General features: G+C 35.2%; 1 protein-coding gene across 1 annotated transcript in view; it reads left to right on the top strand.

Annotated features, from left to right (window-relative positions):
* Nucleotides 1-20409, top strand: part of LOC120227420 (inactive dipeptidyl peptidase 10-like) — a gene marked incomplete at its 3' end in the record, with an annotated part of 40143 nt that extends 19734 nt beyond the window's left edge. The window contains exons 4-6 of the mRNA XM_039225540.1: nucleotides 8185-8308; nucleotides 15547-15585; nucleotides 20302-20409. Of these exons, the coding sequence (XP_039081471.1) occupies nucleotides 8185-8308; nucleotides 15547-15585; nucleotides 20302-20409 (271 nt within the window). The remainder of the gene's footprint in view (nucleotides 1-8184; nucleotides 8309-15546; nucleotides 15586-20301) is intronic.
* Nucleotides 20410-22339: the final 1930 nt, after the last annotated feature.

Consider the following 22339-nt stretch of genomic DNA (forward strand, 5'->3'; position numbering starts at 1 on the left):
GATGGAAATATGAGACCCAGAGAGAAAGGTGAACCTCAAGATTAGTTGGTAGTAGAGGTAGAAAATGTGGTAGAGCCCAATAAAGTTATAGAGCATTTCATGCAGGTCATGATGTAAGACCTTAGAGGACCATTGGAATTAACATTTAGAAGGCAATAGAGTTGGCTAAGTCAGGTAGGAACTCTACTTCTGCACTTGGTCTACCAGCCATGAAGGAATTAATCACAAATGAAATAATGATGGAAGTCATTAGTATTTTATGTCCTGAGCTCTTTTTTTTCTCTCTGATTTGTTTAATGCTCTTAATTAATGGAGAAGGGCACTAGACTAGAGTGTCTGAGTCATTTCTCTGCCATCATTTCATTACATGACCTTGGGCAAGTCACTCTTTCTCTCTCTGAGTCTAAATAACCTCATCTTAAAGTAATATATATATTTATATATATATATTTCTATATAAATTTATATATATATATATATTTCATTTTCATCAGTCTTTTAAAATATTTTAAATGGAAGTCAACTTTACAATATCCAGGCTTCTTCTGAGAAAAAGTGGTGATTCTGGACCTTGATGTTATAACCCAAGAAGTTGCTAGAGAGTTTACTCAATAGGATATAGCACTGTCACCAAACACAAAAATTCTTAAAGATAGAATCAGTTGTTATTTATTAGGTTACTATTTAAGAGTATGTCTGTAATATTTGAGGTGCAATATAATAAAAATAGTCATCCATGCCCAAGAGGTGTATGTGTGTGTGTGTATGGTGTGTGTGTATTCTTAGATGTAAATCCAGGACACACAGTAATATACAAGACCCCACTAAAAGTGAGGAAGAATCTTGTGAAGGAAGATTTCTTAAATGAAATCGAACTATGTTGATTTACTGATGAACTTGGCCTAGAATTTTGGGACAGTCATGTATTACCTTATCTGTAAAATGCACCAAACAATTTTGCTTTTTCTGCCTCATGGTCTTATGTTAAGTGCCACCTGTGGCATGTGAAATGTACCAAAATGCATGAGTTTTATTGAAAACCTCAAGATCAAAATTTACTTCAAAACTATATTTAAAAATATATCTCCTGTTTCAGTTTTACAGAAATTTATTTCCTTACTCATTTGTTTCTGATAGAAAGCCTCAGTCAAATTCACAGAAGAGTAATCAATGAGTTTTAGATCATCTGCATTTAGTACTCTGAGTGTAGGTATCAGGTCCAGAAACACACAAACATGAAAAAAATAGATATATCCGTAGCATGAATCAAACAGAGCTGCATTCCTCTAGCTGCACATAAGATGGAAACCAAAGTTTTATCTTTTCTTTCATCATGTTTTAATTTAGTTAACGTCTCTAATACTTAATACTTAGTACTTTAGCCATATAGAAATTAGCTAGAAAACTATTGTGCCTTCCTAGTTAGAGATCTAAAAGAGTGTATTGTTTTTCATAATTTAGTAGTCAGGGTCCTAGCAATTAAAAAAGATGACACACTCAAGAGGGGTAAGTGAAATGCAATTAATTAAGGGACTATTAACAAAAATGTGGGCAGGATTAATGAGAAACTTACAAAGGATGGAAAAGCGATTTAGAGTCTGCTGTAGGAAAAATCTATGGCGATCCCAGGACTGAGGGCATGAGTCACCGGCTGTGATGAAGTCGGAGGCCTGTAGCTCTGAAGAATAGGATGGACCAGTGGGACCTGTCCATGGACTGAGCAATTCAGTCATTGCCACGCCAAACCCTAGCAGTGAGTGGGTCCTGGGAATTACTACCCCGAACTCTCTCTCCTCTCAACCTCTGAGTATCCTGCAGAGGCCTTCCACTGGCAAGGCAGCCTCATTCTAGAGGCCAGGCTCTGGAAACTGCAGGGGGACAGTTGGAGAATGGACCTGGGAAACAGAGAGTATTCCATACAAATAATTTAAGAATTTATTTGCCATAAGAAGTTTATCTTTGTTTAGACATATGTTGGAGACGTCCACACCACAGTGAGTTTTCTGAAGCCATGTGAGAAGTGTTCTGTCTCTGTGTCTAGTACTATTTCTGTCTCTACGTGTGTGTGTGTGTGTGTGTGTGAGTGTGTGGGTGTGTGGGTGAATGCATGTGCGCGCATGTGAGTGAACGCTTTCCAATCTCCCTGTTTCTATACAGTATTCTGTCTCTGCATCTGGTGCAGTTTCTACCTCTGTCTCTGCCTCTCTGTATGTCTCTTCCTGTGTGTGTGTGTGTGTGTGTGTGTGTGTTTCAACCTCCCAATTTCTATACAGACACATACACGCTTGTATGCAAACACATACACACATCCATGGTTTATCTAAACTGATGCCTATGTTTCTCCTGAAAACTTGCCATATTTTTCTCATGTGCAAGGTGAATCACATAACTGCATTAGTGTACTTTGAACATGAAGTTTACCTTTGGTAACACATGTTTCTGTCTCTAACTTATTTTCCTTTTTCTCTTTCTAATTTTCTTTATCATGTTATTCTTGAATCATTCTAAGCTAACTCGAATTCTTTTTTATATTTAAAAATTATATATATGTAAATATATAAATTAAATTTTTGGTATCACTATTAGTAGCAGTATTCTCATATATATTAGTGACAGTATTCCTACAAATTCCAAGAAATACAAATCACTACTCTTTCAATGTATAAATGTAAACAAGCATAAATTAACTTTACTAGTAACATACTCTTCCCATGCCCTATTAGGACCGTCAAATGCTGTCTTTTTTTGGAGTTCATGTTGTGTTTATAGCATATGGGTTCACAGCTACCCATATCATTTGAGATTCTACTTAAACCCTCAGTAACAGAATACCCTAATAATTTTAATTTATTCTGTAATAATTTACATATTTACTCCATTTTTGGTATGCTATATAAACATCTATTATATTTTTATAATATCTTCAGATTTGTACAATGACAATCAATATGTGACTCTTATTCTATTGCTCTGTGTAGTTATGAACTATCTTTTATTTCTTTTTCCATTTTGGTTCTTCTTTTCTTCCCCACTAAATCTGAACCATCTCTTAGCCTTTTTTTTTCTCTCATAAAAATCACCATCATGGCAACAATAATAATTTTGAATTGAATATATATGTGCATACCAAATAGGGAGAAAACTTACAAGATAAATTGAAAAAGGGTCTCTTATGCCTTGAGCTACTTTATTAACTGTATTCTTTTACTCCCATTCCAAAGAGCAAGGTTTGTTTAGAATTTGAAGATGTTAAGTCATTTGTTTTGGTCTGTTGATTCCTTATCTGGTTGATTGATTAATTGATTGATTGATAACAACTAATATTCATCATTATTATAGAAATATGTCCCCGAGCTACAATCAGCATTTGGTAGACCTTCCCTTCAGCCAGATACTTACACTCTAGTCAAAGAATGTAAAATAAATTTCAATCCATTTATATGGTTTTATAAATAAATTAAAAAGATACCATAGCTTGGAGAAAAATGTAATTTTTTTTTCCTTTTTCCTTCCCCCATACTTCTTTATTTCTTCAGAAAGTATATTTGAGGGGCGCCTGGGTGGCTTAGTCGGTTAAGCGTCCGACTTTCGCTTAGGTCATGATCTCGCGGTTCGTGGGTTCGGGCCCGCGTCGGGCTCTGTGCTGACTGCCAGCTCGGAGCCTGGAGCCTGTTTCAGTCTGTGACTCCCTCTCTCTCTGACCCTCCCCTGCTCACGCTGTCTCTCTCTCTCTCCTAGAAATAAATAAAACATTAAAAAAAAATTAAAAAAAAAAAGAAAGTATATTTGTGATTCAGCTAAAGATCTTATATCAAACAAATTCAGATCATGAATGCAACTTTTCTTCAACAGTAATTCAGTTCAGAAAGTAGCACAGTAGGAATTAAGATAATGTCCCCTCATGAGCATTCCAGACCCATTTGGGAGTTAGACAATTTATCTCATCTTTTTTTTATTGTTTATTTATTGATTTTGAGAGTCAGCACATTCACTCTCTTAGAGAGGGAGGGGCAGAGGGGGAGAGAAAGAATCCCAAGCAGGTTCCATGCAGTCAGCACAGAGCCAGAAATAGGGCTTGATCCCATAAACTCTGAGATCATGACCTGAGTCAAGATCAAAAGTTGGCCACTCAGCCTTCTGAGTCACCCAGGCTCTGCTGATAATTCATCTCATCTTAAGGGAAAGAAACATTTTTGTAAATTTTTACACTATGAGTGTAAGATATAATAAGCATTCCTTATCTTTACTAGCATCAATAAGTATAATTTTAAAAATAAATATTTAAGTTCTAGGCCTTTGTCAGATTGTTTTGAAGAAGTGATTTTCCTTTATATTCAGGTATCTCCAGGTTGAGGAGTAAAAGTAGTGTTTTATCTTTGGTTTCTCCTTACTCTGTGTCTTTGACATTATTTTATTTATTTGAAATCTTTCTTTAGTCATCCACCCTTTGTGACCCATTATTCTCAGCATGTATCATTAATGTGACATTGTCATATTACCTGTCATTCTGGGCTTGATTGCATCATGCTTTTTTCTTCCTATATCATTGAAGTATGTCTAGTCTATATCTTTTTTTTTTCCTGCCAAGACATATTGTGTCTTCCAAGAGAATCAAGTTAAGAAAAACTTCTCTGTTTATTGAAATGTCCTAAATGACGCTTCTTACAAGTAATGCATGGTTATTAACAGAAGTCTTTTGAGACAACTAGCTATGAGTTGGTCATGCATGCCATTAAAACACAGTTATGGGTAGAGACCCTGGCCTATCTGGAAGACACTTAGTTTGGTGCAACTATATATGTACAAAGATTATGTTGGGAACTCAAAGTAGTGATGGATGGAAAGCCAGTGAAGACACAGGTGTGACTTGTAGCATAATACCTGTCTGCTGATGATACTGGGGCCTCCATTCCACACACCCTTGTGAACAATTAGATCTTCTGTGCCAGACCATCCAGCTGATAGAAAGTCTTTCTTGACTTGAGTGTAATCCCTCTAACCCGCTTGTCTCTGTCTCTATGGCTCAAGAGGACAAGCTCCTCGAGGACTTCCTGGGTAATCCCGAGCCATGGAGACTAGGAACAAGCAGGAAAGCCAGTTGTAAGTAAGGGCCACTTCCGCTGGCCGCTGGTCGTGGGACACCAGATCTAATGTGTTCATGAGATGGAGTTCCAGGAGCAGAGCCACATCAGCCGCAGGCAGGCCAAGGAGAGTGCGTTCCAGGTAAGGACACTTCCCTACTCCCTCATCCAAGGAAGCCTCGTTACTTAATGAGCAAACTAAGGAGAGGTGCACCTAGGATCCTGGAACAAGAAAAGAAAGAATACGGGATGTGACTTACTTTCTAGGTGTGAAGCTCTACTTTAACTTTCACGTTAGATAATCACAACACTTTATTGTGGAAACTTCAGTCACTTCAAATTACCCCTGATAAACCTTATAAATTCAATTTTGGGGAGAACTCTCATCTTTCAGATTATAAATAAGCGTATTTCCTAAGATAGCTCAAAGAACACTAAATTGTGCGTGTAGGCATAAGATACATTATATACATGAAGTAGTATATTATGAAATAGTCACATTATCTAATGCAAGAGAAATGTAAGGGGCCTGACTATAAATTAATGATTTCAACTTAATTTACACCTAAATTAGTATTCCCTTTTAAAATCACTTATTCACCAGATTTCCACTGGTTGAGTTTCACTTGTTTTACTCACATGAAATCCTTGATAAAGTCAAGATTTTCCATCATAGATAATAAACATGTGTCAATGTCTGTGAAGACATTATAAAAATGATGTTCTTGCAACATTACACTTGAGGGCTACTTTAGAAGGGAAAACACTTATGATGAATATTTAAATTATGTTTGTTGTTGCAGCTGTTAATTATTTTTTTAAATTATTCATGTTGGTTGTCATCTCATTTGGCACAATATGTAATACTACTCACTTTAGCTAATTAAGACAAATTTCTGATTGGGTTTGAAAATTTATGTATACCAGTTCTGTCTTGATTTTTCTGTAAATTCTATGATTTTGCAGTCTGTGGTCAGTTGTTTAGAATAGTCACACTATTTTTTACTTCAATCGTGAATAACATTTGCACCAATTATTCAGAAATATGTATTCAGCATTTCCTTTCCTGATTATAATATCCACTATCATTTTCTTCCATGCTAATCCTCTAGATAAATCTTTTAAAGGTTAATACCTATATTTCCCACTTTTTAATATTCACACTGCTGACCATGATAATACAGGCAAAATAATTTAAACGAAATGCAGTAAAAATGAACAGGACATTATTCTTTGAAAAATCTCAAGGCCCACTGATTTGGCCAAAGATTAATCCTAAACCAGTTGTATATCTGATTCAAAGTTGCCTTCATTAGCTATTTAGGGAACTTTGTGTTATAATTTCACTGGGTTTATTGGAGTTTTTCAAGTGAGACTTAGCCTGTGTTGAAAACAGCCAGATGTCTTGAAGTGATTGCTGAAGAAAATATGGCAGGGCTTCACCATATGATAACTCTTGCTTGCCCTTCTACTGACAGCTTCACTCTGATGGGCTAACCAGTTTTCTGGCGGAAGTGGTAGTTATTCAGTAATGTTAGAGATGTAAGATTTGTGTAACTAAATGCCTATCCCACATTTATCTAAGGACAGGTGATTTATATCACAAAGCTTTTCTCCCATAGGTAGTCTTTTTTCTAAGTCACATAAAAAACTGGGTGGATTAATTTTAAGACAGTACTCATGGACAGCACTTTTCCAGCCATTTCTAAACTATCCCATCTAATCTGAAACTGGGCAAATTTGTTGAAAAGGGTTTTTTTTTGTTTTTTTTTTTTGTTGTTGTTGTTGGTTTTATTTTTGTCATAAGTTGAATTGCTGCTGACCATTGTATTTTGTCTGTGTGGGTTGAGGGTTTTTTGATATAGTGTGTAATTTCTTAAATATAGAATCTACATTGAAAGAAACACAAACTAATTATAAAGGAAAAAATATATGTTTTCCTAATCTAGAACTAGCCTGAGAACATTATGGGCCCCAGTAGTTAGCATCTTCACTATACCAAAAGTTCAATATTTCCTCATCTCCTTAATTTGGATGACTTCATTTTAAACTGTTTTAAATAAGATGTTAAAATTATAATAAATATTTGTATGTATGTATGTGTATGTGTGTGTATATATTTATAATCTGTGTGTGTGTGTGTGTGTGTGTGTATGTGTGTGTATCGAACAAGATTGGGAGTGATCCCTGGTCTAAAACTGACAAAGACCACTCACATAAAAAATAAATAAATAAAAATTAATAGCTCTGTCACACAAGTCCCCATAAGTAAACTGAACACAGAGATCATGTGAAAGAAAAAATTATTAAATCAAGAATGGTTTTTGCCTTTAATTGATTAATGAGTGCATTTTTTAAGAAAATAGTATATATCTTAAAAATTATGCATATTGCAACATGGATGGGACTTGAGGGGTTTATGCTGAGTGAAATAAGTCAGGCAGAGAAGGACAGATACCATATGTTTGCACATATAGGTGGATTAGGAGGAACTTAACAAAGGACCATGGGGGAGAAGAAAGGAAAAAATAGTTGGGAAGAGGGAGGGAGGCAAACCGTGAGAGTTTGAATGCTGAGAACAAATTAAGGGCTGATGGGAGTGGTGGAGAGGGGAAGGGGGGTGACGGGCGTGGAGGAGGGCACTTGTGGGGATGAGCACTGGCTGTTATATGGAAACCAACTCGACAAAAACCTATTTAAGAAAACAAATTCTACATATTGCACATAATAGTGTTAATCAATAGAAAATGAGAAAATGTATTCAAATATGTCATTAACCTTGATTATTTTATTTCTCCAAGGATTTCCTTTCTGGGATATCATTCAAATGTATTCTCAAATTTTCTGTATATTTGCACCTGTATGTATATATGTATATGTACACGTGTTTACATATATGTGTATGTGTGTGTATACATATACACATATACACACGAGTATTCGGAATAGCAGGTATGTATACATACATAAATAGAAATTAATGTGATGTAGCAGCCTTAGAGTGTTTAATTTATCCTTCTATATAAAATAACGAATGTATATTTTTGATAATATGCAGTTTCTCTGGATCTAAATGTAAATTTTATCTTTGTTTCCAAACTAGAGAATATTATATCACCATGGTTAAATGGGTAAGCAATACGAAGACGGTGGTGAGGTGGTTAAACCGGCCTCAGAACATTTCCATCCTCACGGTCTGTGAGACCACCACTGGTGCCTGTAGTCGGGTGAGTATAATTTACTTTTCTTTCATGCTAAAAATGAAGTATTTTATTCTCCTCTCAAAGGGAAGTCAGACGATCAATTGTACAAAGACCAAGATTTAACTTCTGAAGGTAGGTAGGAAAGAGTCCTTCTATGAGGACTATATATTTTAATCCATAAATCATCCAAACCTTGAAATGAGAAATATATGATAAGCAAAAGAAAACAAACCAAGATTTTTAATAAATGAATTCTTGTGTGCTATTAAGAGGATTCTAAGTCACATTAATTTAATTCTGAAATATATTTTTTCTCTCCATATTTTGACTTTGGTTAACTTGAGAATATGGAATGTTTTCCCTGCTTTCTTCAAACAAATTCCAAAAATTCAAATTTTATGGTCATTCAGATTAGTCTTATAAAATAATGGACAGTATCTCTATTTTTAAATTAAGTGAGAAGAGTAAAATTAAAATGGTCCTTGAACCACTGTGTTTTATAAACAGGGCGCATTTCTATTTCTACAATCAGTGTTTATAAACTCTACAATAAATTCTATATGTGTCATTTTTCAACTTCTTAACAGAGGGAAAACTATAATCAGTTTAAGTTGTTCTATCATATGCTTATATTGTTACTCGCAAAAGTATTCCCAACTATTTAACAACAGACTTTTCAAACTTCTGTTTCTAAAAACTTTTTTTAATGTTTGTTTATTTTGGAGAGAGATAGAGACAGAGTGCAAGCAGGGGAGGGGTGTAGAGAGAAGGGGGGACACAGAATCCGAAACAGGCTCCAGACTCTGTGCTGTCTGCACAGAGCCTGACATGGGGCTCGAACCCATGAACTGTGAGGTCATGACCTGAGCCAAAGTCGAACGGTTAACTGACTAAGCCACACAGGTGCCCCTTAAACTTCTGTTTCTAGACAAGTTGGTGTGAATGCTGCCAGCCCAGCATCTCTGCTGTAGTCAACACTAAAACTATACAAAATGTATTAAACAAGTATTCTCAAACAATAGCAGGATAAGGACATAAGGAATGAAATAAAAAAAAAAAAATACAGAAGATAAGTCTGGCTTCCTGTAGGGGCCACTTTGAGATCACAGTGCAAGCTAGTGAAGCCCTAGAAAAGCACAGGGGTATCACTCATGTAAGTAGGCAGGGAGAATGGATGTGAGGCTATTGTGGTGGCTGAAGTTTGGAGGACAAGTGCCACAAGATTTGGAGTTACAGAGAGAAGAGCTCTGGCAATCTATGTAAAGGACCTCTCAAGAGTGTAGCTCAGTGCTTAACTGTGCAAGTACAGGCCATGCTTCACAGAGAGAAAAGCAAAATGAGAGTCTGCAGGTTACACAATGCTTGGCGCCTCTGGAGTGCTCAAGAGCGAAAATGGAGTGCTCTCACTGAAAACCCTGTGCGTTCGTCTCACAGCCCAGAATGAAAATGCTAATGCATTTTGGAATATTTGGAATAAGCTTGTTCTGTACTCTTTACGATGAACCTTTATATCAGTCCTGGGAAGGATCAAGTGCATGCCTGTAAATTAGCTGTCTTCCCAGAGACAGTTTACTCTTTTAAAAGGAAAATTAAAATTTAAAATATCAATCACACAATCAAAACATACTATATATGTAGAAAAATAGAAAATGTAATGTGCCTGCCTCCCACCCATCTGCCAAAGTATTGATAAAAGCAGACTGACACAGGATAGAGTTATTAGAACTGACAGACACAGAATTTCTTAAAATCTGTTTGAAAGATAGTTGGCAAATTAAAGGGTGGCCCTAATAAATAAATAGATGAGAAATTTCAGTAGAGAAATAAACTGTAAGTTACAGAACAATGAAATTTCAGGAACTAAAAAGAAAAGTGCCTCAGATGAAAAATTGTCTGGATGGGTTAAAACACAAACTGGGCACAGTTGTAGTCAGGGAAGTAAAAACAATTCAAACTGAAGTCCCGAGGAAAAAAAGACAGGAAAATAAAATGAACAAAGCCTCATTTACCTGTAGAACAATATGAACTAAGTATGTGTGATAGAATATATACAGAAGACAAGGTATGAGATATTGGAGCAGGAAAAATAAAAGAATGAATGGGCTCATGGGTGTCTCAGTCGGTTAAGTGTCTGACTTTGGCTCAGGTCAAGATCTCACAGTTGGTGCTTTTGAGCCACACATTGGGCTCTGTGCTTTCAACTTAGAGCCTACTTCAAATCCTCTTTCTCTCTCTCTCTCTGCCCCTTGCCTCCCTCCCTCTCTCCCTCCCCAAAATAAATAAACATTAAAAAAATAATAATGACTTAAAATATCCTAAATTTGAAAAAAAAAAAAAAAACCATTAACCTACATATCTAAGAAGTTAGCAAATCACAAACAGGATAAAAACTAAGAAAATAAATAGGCACATAATATTCAAATTATTGTAAACCAAAGATTAAGAGGAAAAAAATTAAAACAGCTTGAGAGGAAAACATGTTACATATGGGAGAATATAATGATGAAAACTATGCCTCTGGGTCATCAGAAACAACCCAAGCCAGAAAGCAGTGGAATGCATTTTTAAAGGACTGGAAGAAAAACAGTGTAAACAAGAAGTCTGTATCCTATGAAAATATCTTTCAAACATGAAGACAGACATTTTAAGATGAGTAAAAGCTGAGATAATTTATTACAAGTAGATCTGCAGAAATAACATGAAATGAAATTATTCAGTCTGAAAAAAAAAAATAGCATCAGAGGGAAACTCAAATCTAAATGAAGGAAAGAAAGGTGCCCAAAATGGTAAATATGTGAGTAAAATAAAATAAAAATATCTTCTAGGTTTTTATTTTTTTTCTAAAAGATAATGGATAATTTAAGCAAATTAAAACTATCAAGCTAAAAGGCTTCTACATAGACAAAGAAAGAGTCAACAAAATTGAAAAGCCAACCTGTGAAATAGAAGAACATATTTGCAAATCGTATATTTGATAAAGAGTTAATATATATAAAGAACTCATACAACCCAAACGAAAATAAAATAAAAACAAAAACAAATATCTCAATAATCTAATTTAAAAATGGACAAAGGACCTGAATAGACATTTTTCCAAAGAAGATATTCAAATAGCCAATGGCTATATGAAATACTGGATTTCAGGAATAACTAGAAAGCCACAGAAACTGAGAGTTATAGTGGGGGCATAAGGGCACACAAACAGATCAACTGAATTGATAGAGTTTCTGGAAATAGATCTATAGTTATATGATCCATTGATTTTTAACAGAGATGCCAAAACAATCCAAAAGACGAAAATGATTCTGGAATAATGAATAACCAAATGAAAAATACAGTGGTATTTAAAATCATGTACCAAAATTAATATGAGGTAAATTGCAATCCTAAATCTAAGAGATAATACTGTCAATCTTCTAGATAAAACTATGAGATATAACTGGCTTATATTGAATAAGAAAAATGCCATTATTCATATAAGAAAAAATAATATATTAGTCATCATCAAACTTAGAAACTTCTCAACAAAGTCACCATTCAGAAACAGCTCGCCACAGGGGTACGTAGGTGGCTGAGTGGCTTAAACCTGTGACTTGGTTTTGGTTCAAGTTTGTGAGATGGAGCCTCACATAGGGCTCTGCGCTGACAGTGTGAAGCCTGCTTGGGATGGTGTCTCCTTCTCTCTCTGCCTCTCTCTCTGTCTGTCTCTGTCTCTGTCTCTTTCTCTCTCTCACACACACAAACACACACACACACACACACACACACACACATCAGTAAACTTAAAAAAAAAAAAAAAAGAAGAGAAGCAGCTAGCCACAGACTAGGGGAATGTATTTTGCAAAATGTGTTGTCTCACAAATATATGCATCTCAGTAATGAAAAGGCAGCCCAATAAAAACATCAAAACATGAACAGAAGTGTATAAGGAAGTAATAAATGCATGAAAAAGTATTCAGCATTATTAGACATTAGGAAAATATAGACTAAATCATAAGATAGCACTATATACTATTAGAATGACTAAAATTAAAACAACAAAAAGGTGAGTGTAAACTATTGAGGATGTAGAATGTTTCAGTTCTTATTCTTCATGAGTAGAAGTATAATATGGTACAGCTACTTTAAAATGATTTTGCAGATTCAAGTAAAATTAAATGTATATAGGGGCGCCTGGGTGGCTTAGTCGGTTAAGCGTCCGACTTTCGCTTAGGTCATGATTTCGCTGTTCGTGGGTTCGAGCCCCGCGTCGGGCTCTGTGCTAACTGCCAGCTCAGAGCCTGGAGCCTGTTTCAGTCTGTGACTCCCTCTCTCTCTGACCCTCCCCTACTCACGCTGTCTCTCTCTCTCTCTCCTAGAAATAAATAAAAAACATTAAAAAAAATGTATATATATATATATATAAACATATATGTATGCATTTTAATGTATATTATATATATGAATGAGTGCGTGTACACACACACACACACACACACACACACAGAATAACTCCATTCCTAGATATTTGGACAGGAAATAAAAACCTGTCTCCATCGGGGCATCTGGGTGGCTCAGTCAGTTAAGCATCCGGCTTTGGCTCAGGTCATGATCTCATGGTTTGTGGTTTCAAGCCCCGCGTCAGGCTCTATGCTGACAGCTAGCTCAGAGCCTGGAGCCTGCTTCAGATTATGCATTTTCCTCTCTCTCTGACCCTCCCCTGCTCACACTGTCTCTCTCACTCTCAGAAATAAATAAAACATTTTTAAAAATTAAGAAAAAACTGTCTCTATCAAATGATACAAATCATTTGATGGATATATATATATATGATCCATTATATATATATATATATATATATATATCAAATATATATATGTATCCATTAACAAGGAATAAAGAGAACAGAATTCTGCTCGACAATTCAAAAAGAAACAGAATACTGATTTGTCTAAAAATATGAATGAATCTCAAAAACTGTAAAAAATTTCCTACTTAAAAGAATATATAATATATAATTTCAGTAATCTGAACTTCTAATGCAGGTAAAACTAACTAATCATTGGGGAAAGAGTTCAGAAGAGTGACCACCTTTTTGGAACCTCTGGGAAGGAGCACAAGAGAATGTTTGAGGAAGTGAAAAGACCTTGTGTCTTTAGGGGAAGTGAATATAGTCATCAAAACTCATCTCATAACCTTGAGATCTGTACATTTCACGATATGCAAATTATACTCCAATATTTTTAAAACATAGTTTTAAAATAGTCTATAAAAGAGAAAAGAGGAAGAAATTTTTCTTTGGAGTGACGAACATAAGATGTGGAGATTAAGTTTGATGCATCAACCTTGTACTTACTGGATTTGACTAGCAGTCTTTACATATAGCTTGTATTTATTAGAAATATATTTCAACCATCTCTTTCATCTAATTAGCTTATAGATGGACTAGGATTTCACTATTCATTTGTTAACATGTTCTGAATGATTTCTTATTCAGCTAATTACTAAATGGTTTAGAAATTGGCATGTGTATATTCTAGTTAGAGAAAGCCTGTCACCTTTTCTATATAAAGATAATCTACATAGGCAATGTCAAGAATGTATCAACAAGCTTCAGTAGAAAATAGATATAGGAACGCTATCATATTGATTTGGAATCTAATTGATATTCTATGTCTCATCCATATATGGAGTTAAATAAAGATTTTACTCTCTGTTGTAACTGAAATAAGACAAATAAATGGATGTGAAACTTTGGACTTTCATGAATTCTAAAAAAATAAACTTAGTAATACTTTGGGGTGCCTGCATGGTTCAAATGGTTAAGTATCTCAGTTTTTAAAATTTTTTAAACATTTATTTATTTTTGAGAGAAAGTGAGAGAGAGCATGAGCAGGGGAGGGGCAGAGAAAGAGAGAGACACAGAATCTGAAGCAGGCTTCAGGCTGTGAGCTGTCAGCACAGAGTATGATGCAGGGCCTGAACCCACGAACGGTGGTATTATGAGCTGAGCCCAAGCTGGACGCTTAACCGACTGAGCCACCCAGGTGCCCCTAAGTATCTGACTCTTAATTTGGGCTCAGGTCATGATCTCACAGTTCAGGATATGGAGCCCTGTGTTGAGCTCCACAATGACAGCACGGTGCCTACTTGGGATTCTGGCTCTCGCTCTCTCTCTCGCTCCCCCCCCCCGCCCCGCCCGATGCTTCCCCACTTGCATTCTTGCTCTCTCAAACAAATAAATAAACATTACAAAAATATTAATAAACACTAAAAAGGGGCACTGGTATATTCTTGTGTGTGTGTCTGTGTTTTATAGATATCAAGGCACAAGAAGTACAAATAGAAAATCAAGGAATGATTTAGTTAGATGTTTCCTTGATATCCACATGTAGAAAAGTCTATTAAATAAAAATAGGCCCTGAAAATAGAAAGTGATTGATTTTAATGTAATAATAATGTGGCTTTAAAAGAGAAAACTGGTTAAAAAAAAGGAAAACAAAAAACCTCATAAATAATTATTAATAAAAATTTGAAGTAAATACTTCTGCATATTGATAAAATATTTAATATACTGTGACTTTGTTTTCTTCATTTAAATACCTTTAGTATAGACTTATTTTCCTAGAATGCAAGATTTTCATAAATTACTGTATGCAACAGTACTAATAAAATTTATTTTATCTCCACATATTTAAGTTGAGATTAAATTAATCTAGTTTTGCTTTGTGGAATAATGACCTGAGTTCTGAACATTTGCAAGATAATTTTAATGGAACCTAAAATTTTGTCATTTCAAATTTTTAATTGTTTTTTCTTAAGAAAAGAAAATGACTATGGAGGAGAATGGATTGAATGTTGAAAGAACATCTACCTTTTCATTTCATTCTTGGCAGTTTGCCCAGTTCTTTTGAAGGACTTAATAATTTTGTTTCCTGATGATGCCTAGAGGTGAAAAGAGACAGTGCCTAGTGGTTCAAAACAGTTTGAATGAGGTAATCAAACAGCCCTGGAAAATGATCTTCTATCCCTGGTGACATACTACTGGGAATTCTAAAGGAGTTCACCACAGAAAAGATTTTATAATTAAATTATCATTATATCCAAATTCTGTGCTTATTCATTCAGTTTAAATCAGTAATGACAATGGGATCTCTCATGGCATTTCCCTAGTTGAAGAGAGAAAAAATAAGGCCTCCAGGATAACGTGTAAAAGAAGTTAAATTGACCCATGCTCATTTTTGGTGTTTAGATGCTTCATGGAGTTCATTGTTTCTTTTCAGAAATACGAGATGACAGCAGATACATGGCTCTCCAAACAGGTATGGCCCAGGAAGTTGCTTTCTGTCACATCTTGGCCATTGTGCTCATTCTATTTACCCATTGGGTGTGTAATAAATTTCTCTCAAAAGTTATCTTGGTAATATGACTTTAAGGCTTTGCTGTATTTGACTAAGTGAATATTTTTCATTAAGATATTTATGACTTGGCCTTTCTATGACATCATTTATGAAAAGGCTACTTCCTTTTTTTAACAGAATGTAAATTGCAGAGTACCTACTAGGATCCATTTTCAGGATCACTCATATCAGTAAACTTTTGTGTAGATGAAAGAAGAAAAAGTTGTGACCCATTAAAGCTCGAACGTATCAACATTGTTCAAATTGCCCAGAAAATTGACAAAACCTCCTCATAAACTGGGTATGTGGATATTGTTAAGGCAAATGCTTCTTTCCCTAGATGTATCCTAGATCATGATGCTAGCTTGTGACATACATGGGGCTGGAATCCAGATCACAGAACAACTACTAAATGTCTCCACAACATGGTGTCGTACCAGACATATCAGAAGGAAACACAAGCAGAATATCCAAATATGACTGAACCCATTTCACTACTGACTCCATTACTGTTGTTTGTTTTTGTTTTTTTTGCAAATGGTAGTGTTTTGTTTGGTTTACTTGATTTGTTTTGTGTTCTTTACAGTGATCCTTTATTTTATATTCTCTCCTGAAGTGTCATACACATCTATAGTTTCAGTTACAACCCATGTATCGAGACTTCTAAATGTGTAACCCTGGGAAGCTCACTAGGCTGGGTTCTGAAACATCCAAATTCATGTTTGGCCTCTTATCCTGAGTCTGTAAAAGTAACTGCACATGCCACAGGTACAAAGTGAACATTATTCCTCCTCTAGTGGCTTAATGCATTCTTTTCATCATAGGAGTCAAGGATATAAGTACCCATCCAGCTATTAAAAATCAGAAACCTAGCAGTCATTCTTAAACTTTTCCCCATTCTTTTCTGCATATATTATTCATCACTCAGTTCTTCAATTTTACATTGGAAGATCTCAGGTCAATTGACTTTTCTCCAATTCACAAACAGCATCCTGGATCAACCTGCGGGTACTGCAGCTCCTCTTTCAGTGCTGAACACTCAACCCCTTGGGCACATGCCGGTCTGTTCTCCACTCTACAGGCTGGCTGAGGAACCTTTGCACAGCATGCATTATGGGGTCCCTAGCCACAGCACTCTGACCCCCCACCCATTCTCACAACTGGAATGATTCTCATAAATTCCTTCTTCATTGTGTGCACATTAGCTCTTACACTCCCAAGGTTTTGTATGATCCTTTCCTCTGAACAGAATTCTCTCAACTACTTCCTTTGTGAAGCCTGCTCATTTGTCAAACCTTAGCTTAAATCACCTACTTAAAAAATCACGTCCTCCAACCACCATAACCACATCCCTTAATAAGAGTTATTTTAAAGTCAAGTGTAATATTTTTGTGATGCTTACACAATTATTTCTGTGAAATATTTCCTAAGTTCACAAGGGCAGGAGGAATATGCATCTTTTGTTCTCCATCGTAAACTAAATGCCTAATACAAAACCTGGTTATAGCAAAATCTCCATGAATACTTGCTGGAGAAATAAAGAAAAAGTAAGAAGTTCTGTAAATAAGATAAACCTTTTCTTCTTTGAACAATAGGCATACCAAATCTACTGCTAGATAGATAAGTAAGTAGATGTTAATATGAACTACTTAATGAAATTGGAGGAAAAAAATAACTTTGATCTTGTAGTTAGTAATGGACTTTCTCAAGTTAGATACTGAAAATAAAAACAATGAGAAACAACATCATAATGGCTATTGATGTATTCTGAATTGGCCTGCATTATCAAACCTATTTTGCTATCATTTTTATTGCCAGTGACTTTCAAAATAGTCTGACATGTATCAACATAATACATGCTTTTGTGGAATTATGTTATCTGCATTTTAAATCCAAAACTTATGAATGCTTAACAGAAACTTTTTTTAAAGCAAAGAAACTAGTTATCAATTATTCAGTAAAAAACATGCAGGTCATAGTTTGTCACAGTTGAGGTTTTCTCTAGAAGCCCTTAGGGAGTTTTAGAAAATATTTAAAATTTGATAAAATTTAAAGTATGAGACTGATAGTAGTAATGAGAGGAAGCAAATTTCTAAGACAATTAGAAATTAAATATAATCATGATATGCTCACTTTCTGGATAGTAGGAAGAGCAGAGAGAATTTGGCCTGGCTTTCAAGAGGCTTGTGATAAGCCCTGTACAAAATCATTGGAAATAGAGTCTGGTATCCCCAATTCTGTGTGTCATAAACATTGACTTGCTTATGATCATAAAAGTAGATAGTGAGATTGGCTCCATTTCCATTATTTGATTCTAGGAAAAGGTTGGCATAGAGTTCTATTTATATGTAGATATTGCCTAGTGATGAAGAGTTTTAAGCCCAGCAATGCATTTAAGATTATAGACTCCATCTGCTCCTTCACTGAACCATTTACAAGGCACTAGAATTGGAAAGGGGTGGGGGGACAAATATAAAAAGGAGAATGCTCAGATATCCCTGTACCTTAAAAAGGCAATTTATTTTTGGAGCAAATCATAAGGAGAAAATAGGGAAGGAGCTGATAAGTTGGAGCAAATGTTGATAAAGTGATATATATATATATATATATATATATATATAATCACAAAGATTTTGCCTATTGTAAACACGCATTCATCTATTCAATTATGAGCTGGACACCTACTGGGTCCTAGGCAATAGAGCTAAAAAGATAAAATTACAAACTTAGTTTAATTATTACTTGCCTAGTGAAGGAAGCCAACCATATAATAGAATGCATTGAATGTCATGGTAGAGATAAATACAGTGTAATTGTTAGAATCTCTAAGGAAAGATTTCTGAACTACGAGACATTCTCCAACTAGGGGAATTTGGTAATGGTTTCTGTTTCTTAAGAAAAAAAAAAAAAAGAGTAAGAATCAGTACAAAACGTAAAACAGAAAAGTTGTTTCAAACAGAAGGTGTTTCATGTGTAAAGGCAAAGAGAGAGATTCTAGAGGGCAAAAGAGAGGACCTAGAGAATTATTGACTCTATCATAGTTGAAAGATGTGGTTCACTCAGGTATCTTGTGAGTATTTATTAGATGCCTAGCAATGCAATGTTTTCATCCTTGAATTGCATGTTACTTCCATTTTACATTTTTACATGTATCATCTTATATTTTCATGAGTATCCATGAAGTTGACAAGAAAAATATTATCCCTATATTTCTATCAAGGGATGTTCACACTAATGAAGTTAAAAGCAGACTCTTGAGATTATGAAAATAGTTACTAATTTACTTACTCACGTAAAATATTTAAGTAAATAATCATTTTTAATTTTTTTAACATTCATATTTTGAGAGACAGTACGAGTGGGGGAAGGACAGAGAGAGTGGGAGATGCAGAATCCAAAGCAGGCTTCAGGCTCTGAGCTGTCAGCACAGAGCCCAATGCGGAGCTCTAACTCATAAATAGTGAGATCATGACCTGAGCCGAAGTCAGATGCTTAACCAACTGAGCCACTCAGGAGCCCCAAGTAAATAATTATTAAGCACAATTTATAAAACAGTCATTATGTAGGTGCTGGAGATAGATACTTGCCCACCTGCATACAAACACATATATACAAAATGATGCATACGTACATGAAATAAAATATGCTGGATACTGTTAGGTGCTATGGAAAAAACCAGAAGTAGGTAAAAGGAGATGAGGGATGCAGATAGAGTTAGCTGATCTGGCTTCCAAGACCACCCTCTACATGGGGTAACGGGAAAACACCTCACTGTTAAGGTGATACAGAGCCAAGATATGAAAGAAATAAAAGAAAGAAACAGACAAAGGGAAGAAAAAGTGCAAAGGCCCTGGAGAAGGAGCATGCACAATGAAGAAGAAGGATAATGAAAGGAGATGAGATCAGAAAGAGAGTAGAGGGCCAGATCATCTGAAAGGGCTTATAGGGCATTTTAAAGACCTGCAAAAGTAACCATAGCAAAAGACTTTCTTTTACCGGATGTATAATCACTTTCACTAAGCCAACAGGAAAGAACTCAATGTTTTTCAGACAAATCCATTTTCTTAATCTTTCCCCTGGAGCAAAAGGAGAGCAATCTATATGCATAGTCTCCATCATTTAATTTTCAGAAAATAATTCTATTGATGTAACTTGCCACTTAGAGCTTAATTAAAAAATCATCAAATGGGCATTTGTGTTTGTGTATTTTTGGAGGGGTGAACAGTGAAGATGGGAAGTTTGAAGTAAATGATTTTCAATGGATTCCATCCAATTTTTCAGGCTTTTAATTTCAGTGTTTCAGTACACTTATATATGCATCAACAGAAATGTATATTCAAGCAACTAGAGTAGCTGGGTGAAAGGTTTGTTTTTTGTAAGCCACTCATTAAAGAGCTTCTTCTGGTAGAGTCCAAATCAAAGAGACAGAAAAGGCATTGATGGGGTTTCCAGGGAGCGGGGTAGGGAGGAATGGGAAGTTATCATTTAATGCACACAGTTTCTAGTTGAGAAACATGAAAAATTTCCAAAGATAGATGGTGGTGGTACATTCACCTAATTTTTAAAATAATTTGACCATTTTGCAAACAAAAGTCCACATACCATCTTGACGTCATCATATGCACTTCTGTATTTTAGAATGAGGAGCCAGTGTTTTCTAGAGATGGAAGCACATTCTTTATGACAGTTCCTGTTAAGCAAGGGGGCCGTGGAGAATTTCACCACCTAGCGATGTTTCTTGTCCAGGTAAGTGCTGGCTTCTTTCTGTGTTTGGTGCTGTTGCTGTCATACTCAGAATGGTACAATTCTTATGGCATATTCTGAACCTTCAGTTAATGCCTGTGAAATCCAGGCACACATTTAACCCAAAAACTAAGTAGTAGGAAGACGATCCCCCTCCACAGCTATAAATTCAACTGTACTTTCCCATAAAACAGTCTTAACATTAAATAGAATTTAGCGAGCCATAACATACGCTAAGAGACTTGGGCCTTGGGATAGAGAATTGAATACATGAAAATTACCCTACCCTGACTTTCAGAGATTTGAGGACAGATTAGAGAAATTTTTTCATTCAACAAATATATATTCCCTGTTTTGTACAAGCAGTGTTTTCAAGGTGTTATAAATATTTTAAATATTTGAAGCAAAATAATTTCTGGGTGCCTGGGTGGCTCAGATGGTTAAGTATCCGACTCTTGATTTAGACTCAGATCATGATTTCACAGGTTGTGAGTTCAGGCCCTGGATCTGGTTCTGCACTGCCAGTACAGTATCAGAATACTTGGTATTCTCTTTCTTTTTCTCTCTGGACCTCTCCCTTGTATGAGCTCAATCTCTCTCTCTCAAAATAAACATACATACATACATACATGCTTGAAGCTAACTGAATGTCCATCAAAAAACTGAATAGCCGAATACATATGGTAAACCCTCACAAGGAAATACAATGTAGATTTGAAAAACGAGGATGGGGCACCTGGGTGCCTCAGTTGGCTAAGCATCTGACTTTGGTTCAAGTTATGACTTCACGGTTCATGGGTTTAAGCCCTGCTTTGGGCTCTGTGCTGACAGTTCAGAGCCTGGAGCCTGCTTCAAATTCTTTGTCTCCCTCTCTCTCTGTTCCTCCCCCATTCATGCTCTGTCTCTCCAAAATAAATAAACATTTAAAAATATTAAAAAAAAAGAAAAGCCAGGATAAAATGTGTTGTTAATGACACAGAGTCTGTGCTATATTTTTATAGACCTTCCAATAAAAAGGAAAGGGTTATTTTTCTTTTAAATTCCAAATGAGTTAGCAGATTATACAGTTTTATCCAATTATTTAAAAATTGGACAGTTCATAAATGGTTTAGTTTGATAAGGTTAATGAGTCAATTTGAATGTAATGATCAATAGCAAATATTCATGAGAAGTGGTTTCCTTGAAAATCAAATAAATAAACAGCCTGTTCTCAGGTAAAAGATAATTTACAAAGATAAAGCAATGTGGATAAATTGAAATCCTCTATGAGAGTTTACAAACAGACTAGCCAAGAATCACTTTCATACTTAAAAAATATAGAGTAAAAACAAACCTGCCAAAGGATCGCTAAACAACCTGGCTACTTTTATGTTGTTAGAACCTTCAAGCCTTGTGCAAATTCTCAAATTTTTATCATTATCGTTATACATATTTATGTTCAGCAACTCACTGCCTTGAATTCTCAAAATCTTATGTCAGTAGTTTAAAATTTAACACATGTCTAAGGTCTGTACCTAGTAAAATAATTGTCATGACTTTAATATGAATCAAAGCTAAATAAGTAATTTGGAATATATATAACTTCCATAATAGAGATGTAGATTAATTTTCAAAGTATATCACTAAGTTGGAAAAAATAGGTTATAGACTAATTTATAATGTGATCTCATTTATGTTCAAAGTAAATGTGTCTATATATGCATAAGCTTTTTGACAATTTTATACCTATTAAAATGATTATATCAGACAGGACTAAGGAAACTATTTTTTCTTTTTTTAATGTGAACTGGAGGAAGTTTCACTAGCAAATTGTTCTACCTGCTTGACTTTTGCTAGCTAATTATCATTACTATCTAACTCTTTGTAGAAAAATTTTGCTGACATAACTAAATCAATATCTAGTTGGTTCATTTAAGTCTTTTCTTTTTTTTTT

This window comes from Hyaena hyaena, unplaced genomic scaffold, assembly GCF_003009895.1.
Source record: "Hyaena hyaena isolate Hyena2069 unplaced genomic scaffold, ASM300989v1 scaffold_2307, whole genome shotgun sequence".
NCBI classification, from domain to species: Eukaryota; Metazoa; Chordata; class Mammalia; order Carnivora; family Hyaenidae; genus Hyaena; species Hyaena hyaena.